A 6,005-nucleotide genomic window follows, 5' to 3' on the forward strand; every position below is an offset into this window, starting at 1 on the left:
GGCCATGGTACGCATGAGCATTCCGGCTCTGCCGTCTATCGTCAATGCGGCGATTTTGACATCAGCTTGGTCTTGTGGCCTCGCGAACTCCTTTACGGCTTCACGTGTCCTCTACTCTCTGGCTTTGCGTGGCACTGCCCCAGCAATCTTCCGAAGAACTTTCCGTGGAGTACCAATCGTAGCTCTTGGAGTAGTAGTCGCATTTGGTTGCTTGTCTTACATGTCGGTGTCCAACAGTGCAGCAACTGCTTTTGGCTACATTGTCAACATCACGGGAGCCACTTGGATCTTGAATATGGGTCTTCAGCAAATAATCTACATTGGTTTCCGGCGCGGGATCGCTTATCGGGGCATCGACCGTTCGACGCTGCCATTTACTGTGAAGAGACAGCTGCCGCTTGCTTGGTTCGCGCTGTGCTGCTATCTCTTCCTCTTCTTCGTAAGTTGTCCCCATAACACAAAGACTACGGATCAGACTCATCTTGACGTAGACTAACGGATGGGTTGTCTTTACCCGCGGTAATTGGGCGGTGGATGACTTCCTCTTTGCTTACCTCAGTGCACCAATTTTTGTGGCGCTGTATTTAGGACACAAGATCTGGACTGTCAGTCATGGCAGTACGTGGAAGCTCCATCGACCCCGAGATATTGATCTCGATACTGGACGCGATGAGGTCGAGCAAGACGAGGGAACCTATCCTCCTCTGCCAACGACAAAGGTCGCCAAATTCCTGCATTGGCTATGGGGTGCCTGAGACTGAGTTTCTCTTCGCAACGCTTCATCGCAAGATTTTGCGCTGCGTTTTAGTAAGTTTATCGAGTTTCCATAGTACGCGCAACCCATGTAGCTTCTGGAGCTTTCCTTGCCATATGCGGTTTAGCATGGACGCTTCAGCGATGTTTCTTTTTCCATATGATGACCGTGTGATTCAAAGATTTGCCAAATGTTCTGCTGAACATTTATGAAGAATGATAATATGGAAGTGAATGAGTACTATTGCATTTCTTGCATATTTGCTGGATAGTCATATTGAGACCGCTTCCCTCAACCCGCTTCCGAAATGACACAGGACTCCTCGGGTAGCACAGAATCGTGTCGTGCTATACGCGGTGTTGACGATACATTTGCGTATAGCCAGGCAATCTTTTCTCGCGATACTCCTTCTCGATGCTTGGAGGCATAGACCTGAAAATATGCAGTCATTACACGTGGAACATGTGCAGTTTCCAGAGTTGATGTCGAATAGAAGGATACGACAAGGCAAGAGGCCCCTTTCCGCTCTATTGTTGTCCTTGCAGTCGTTTTGCTTCAGATGCTACCGCTTCTGCTATCGAATCTACCAACCCTGGGGCTTGAGGCTCCCAGCCCAAAGTATGCTGTGCTCGACCAGACCTAAACACCGCATTGGTACCCCATAATACACCTCCGTGTGACGTTACTTTGTTCGCCTCATCAACATCGATCGTAAGTTCTATCTCGGAGCTTTTGAGTAAGCCTTGTTCTTGGGCAGCGGAAGCAACGCATCGGTTCAATTCGCCGAACTCCTGTCACGGGTTAACGGTTTTCTCACGAGAAAATTGAAACGTACCATTGCTCCAGACCCAGGAAGATATATTCCTTCTCCATTCCAAAGCCCCGGCTGACTTTTGACTGCGGCATGCGCCAAACGCAAAAATAGGTCACCAAGGTCTCTGATGTGGATGTGACTCCATTGATTGAGACCTCTCAACAAGCGAAACCCTTGTCCGTACTTCAACGTTGCCCGTGCGATCTCTGGCACCTGAATGCTCCTTTGATTCACAGGTCCAGCTCCCTGTCCATAGATCAAAGGAGCAACAATCAAGGCTGTCCGTGCGACTGACGGATCTTGGGCCATTATGAGGTTATCCACTAGTCGTGATGGGCTGTTTCGAATGAGGCTGAGAACCTTTTGAGAATCCTCCACGTCGTCATATACTTCCACCGGTGATTCTCCATATCGGCCCTCCATGACTTCAGGGATAGTAAAGAGGGAAGCTCCTGAAATCTGGATCCAGTACGCTGCTTCTTTTTGAGCCAAAATCCACAGTTCTGATACCCAAACTTACATGGTGAGTCAGAGCCTTTGTCTCCGATCGCTCTGGCAATGGCTTGACTGCTTTTGAGGTGGTTTGTACTTGCAAGGTCTGGTGAGACACCGTCAATGGAAGCAATATAACTTGTGGCGTAAGCAAACGTACGGAAAATGATGTCTGCCCGGCGCGTTTCTTCCTCGACCAGCCCGGAATCGTCCAAATCACCAAGGACTATCTGAACATGGTCTGGAAACATATCTAGGACCCTTCTTGCCTTTTTGATGTCTCTTATCAGGCACGCGATCACCGTGCATGATGCCGGAAACGACGAGGCAATCGATTGTAACGCCTGGCCACCGACATAGCCGGTGGCACCGGTGCTTGACTCGGTCAGGCTTACAAACCCTTTGCTTGACTGTCTCGATTGGCACGTACAGAAATATTCTCACCATTGATTTGCTTATGTTTCAAAGAAGTCAGAAATGACTATTAAAGTATGCGCGTGGAAAGATAACGTTTGTCTTCTGCGACATTGATGTACTTGCTCCGTTTCATTTATCACCTCAGGATAGTTTCTCGATATTGGAGATTGACGTAACTTCGCGATTCGGCCAATTAACAACTGCGCACCAAAAAGGCAAGTGATCCCGGCGATGTCCGTCCACGTTCGGCTGACCTCCGCGGTGACAACTTTGTCTTCCTACAATCATTCGAAAACAGAAGTCAGCATGGATTGATCTCAAAGTCAGTGCGAGAACATTATCGGACAAGACGCTCTCACATGGGGAGAAGCTGATTTTCGTGCTTGTTATTCGCAATTGATTAATTAGCGCCCACAATAGCGAATCCCATCTTCAAGTCTGAGGTGACGACATGAAAACTGGCAGCAACAAGAATCCCAGTCGAAGCCACACTTTTGGAGGTTGCAAAACATGCCGATCACGTCACGTGAAGTGTGACAAGGTTCGACCTGCATGTCTTACTTGCAGGGCTGTGGGCATTGTTTGCGAAGGCTTCAGCCAAGAGTTGAGATGGGTTGAGAACCGGAGCAGTCATGGTGGCAATGGGGCCAAGACAGACTCTACTGAGCATCCCGTGAGGCAGCATTTATATACAGGTATTCTTTACAACGTAAGATTCAGCCAAGCCATGCTAACAAGGATCTTGTAGAAGCAAGTCGCAAGTTAATGAGCAAAGCTTTACTTGCTGATATGGCTGAAAAGCCTGTTGACGCATTTCTCTCAGATCTAGACGCAAGATACCGAGATGAACCCCCAGAAGCTGTTAATGGGGTCTCGATAGGCCCTTTTGGGGTGTTCAATCTCGTCCCACCACCTAATGGGGGCCTGCCTCTCAACGACTCACCCCTATCGGTGACTGAGCTGCAAGCCATGGAGGTCTTCCAAAGTGAGGATGCCATGCCATCTGTCGAATCTGTTGGTAGTCTGGCCGATTTTCACGGCTTTTTGGACTGGCCCGACCTCTTCGACCTTGATTTCACAAGCTATGATATACCTCAGCCTACATCTGACAACGATTTTCAAGACACTTTCCCTGGCTACGTTCCTACGGTATCGCACGTCGCCCAAACTGATAATGTTGAGGCCGAAGGTGACTACGGCCATAATAGTATTAAGACCGACTCGTTGAATTTCATGCAGAACAATGGAAGAGTGAGCCACGCCGGGATTGATCCCGCAAAGGCGGAACTGGCTCTCGCTCACTTCAAGAATCACTTTATCTTTCATTTGCGTATCATGCCCATCGAGAAGAGATCGCCGTGGGAAGTCAACAACTTGAATTCTGCCATCATGACCTTGGCTAGAATCACATATATGACTTCACAGCCGGTGTCCCATGGCGCCCTAGCCAACTTGCAGGCTGTATTGGCTCTTTCGGCACACCATCTAGGCACTCAGAACGTGAGTCATGGTACAGTATCTGCAGAAGACTGGCAAAGCTTCTCGGCCAGGATGAGTGAGCGGGCGATGGAAAACTTGCAGTCATCTTTACGGAACGAAACCAGAGGCCCCGATGCCGCCAAATATAAAGACCAACTTATGGCAATCCTCGCCATGCTGACCTATGCCGTAAGCCTCCAGTCCAGACTGAAACTATGTTACTAAATCCTGATAGACCCTGCACGACAGGCAACAAGAGGCTCGTGCATATATGATCGACGCTGAGCGGCTCCTTAGAATTCGTGGATTGGCCAAACGAACCATTTCACGCAAGGCGAGGGAGTTGCACCATGTCTACACGTGGATCAGGATAATGGAAGAGAGCACTTTCGTCCTTCATAACTACGAAATAACAGGGACGAAAGTGGCTGCTGGATCTACGAAGCAGCCAGCCAGAGAATTTCGGAACGATGGAACCCTAGGTACCCGACCGCTCGGCATGTATAATACAGGGCCAAATCCGCGCTTGGATGACTTTCTCCGGCTCAACACACCACCCTCAGACAGCGAGACTGATGCTATAGCCACCAAGGATGTTGAAACTGGACAGCACGATATCCACCTTGAGGACAGTCGGGAATTTCCCCCAAGCATGTATACCGAGCTGTACGGAATTTCTGAGACTTGGCTTAGTCTTGTGTCTCAAACCACTCGATTAGCAAACGTCATTGATAGGCTAGGGGTGGACAACGAACGAGACAATCTCCAAGCTATGGAGCTCCTTGAGAGGCGAAAACAGCGACTGGAGAATATGGTATGCTCGTATACGGCAATAGACCGTTATGATGCTACCGGCCAAGCACAGTCTGAAATATCGAGGCCAAGCACGGAAATCGCGCGCGATTCCATAGTACGGGCGCTAAATTCTGCTTTGGTGATATTCTTTTATCGAAGGATCAGGAGGCTCAACCCTTGGATTTTGCAAGAGCATGTGAGAAACGTTGTTCAGGCTTTGAAAGACTATGATACATCGTGTCGTGATGCTAATATTTGGGGAACCGGGTCTCCATGGCCTGCTTTCATGGCAGGGTGCGAAGCGTTGCACCCTTCACACAGAGAGTACTTGAGCAATTGGTTTGATAAGGCTTTTGATATAACAGGCTTTGAGAGGTTGAAAGCAGCGAAAGCGTGCATGGAGGACATATGGAGACGTCGCTGTCAACCGACACCGGGGGTGGCCCGGAAAGACCGTCATCAACTCTGGACATGGGAACACGCTTCGAGAGAACAGAACATGCATTTTCTGCTGTCATAAGCCCTGTCTAACATGGCTAATAAATATCTACAACCTGGTTGAATTTTTGAAACCTTCTTCATTAGTCAACAACCTTCAACCCAGCATTCCGCAGAATGTTTGCCAACTCTGTCCGCGGCCCATCAGTCAGTAACTTGAAGGGCTTCCTGGGCCCACCGGTGGGGTGACCAAGTAGTTCCATGCCCGTCTTCACAGCAGATGGATAGTTGTGCTCCTCTAAGAACTTGCAAATCGGGTAGATTTTCGACCACAATTCTCGGCCAAGGTTCAGATCGCCCTTGACAGCCAAAGCATCCCACAATTGGGCGGAAAGCTCAGGAATGATATTTGACGCTCCCCAAACAGAGCCTTTGCAGCCAGCCACCAAGCCATAGAATGTGAGTGTATCCCACCCATTGAACGCGGTGATTTGGTTGCCATGAGCAAAAACCAATTCGGTGAATGCAGGAGCGTTGCCAGATGTATCTTTCAGATATTTCACGCCGAATTTGGAGAGACCTGCAATCTGTGGCGGGGTAAGGGTTAATCCAGATGCAGAAGGAATGTTATAGTAGATAATATCCAGATGGGAGGCGGCATAGATTTCGGACATAAGCTCCCCAAGTTGTTCATAGTTGACGGGATCGTAAAAGGGTGGAACGACCATTAAAGCTGCGGCTCCGGCTTTTGCAGCATGCCGTGCCAGCTCGATACAATCCTTGGTCGAGGTGGCGCCAACACCAGCGACCACAGGT

At 49.2% G+C, this 6,005-nt stretch overlaps 2 protein-coding genes across 2 annotated transcripts; one reads left to right on the forward strand and one right to left on the reverse strand.

Moving 5' to 3' along the window:
* Positions 1-1,264: 1,264 nt before the first annotated feature.
* Positions 1,265-2,313, reverse strand: PV06_08039 (uncharacterized protein; the record flags this gene model as incomplete). Its single annotated transcript, XM_016409332.1, has 4 exons — positions 1,265-1,545; positions 1,590-2,041; positions 2,089-2,166; positions 2,221-2,313. Coding segments are annotated over 4 exons (887 nt in total), but the record flags the coding sequence as incomplete, so codon positions are not given.
* Positions 2,314-2,744: 431 nt separating this feature from the next.
* Positions 2,745-5,271, forward strand: PV06_08040 (uncharacterized protein; the record flags this gene model as incomplete). The annotated part of the gene is made up of 3 exons (XM_016409333.1): positions 2,745-3,172; positions 3,226-4,145; positions 4,192-5,271. The coding sequence occupies exons 1-3, from the start codon at positions 2,929-2,931 to the stop codon at positions 5,269-5,271; spliced, it is 2,244 nt and encodes a 747-aa protein (XP_016261087.1). The 5' UTR covers positions 2,745-2,928.
* Positions 5,272-6,005: the final 734 nt, after the last annotated feature.

The sequence above is a fragment of the Exophiala oligosperma genome (genome assembly GCF_000835515.1).
Source record: "Exophiala oligosperma strain CBS 72588 unplaced genomic scaffold supercont1.7, whole genome shotgun sequence".
Taxonomy (NCBI): Eukaryota; Fungi; Ascomycota; class Eurotiomycetes; order Chaetothyriales; family Herpotrichiellaceae; genus Exophiala; species Exophiala oligosperma.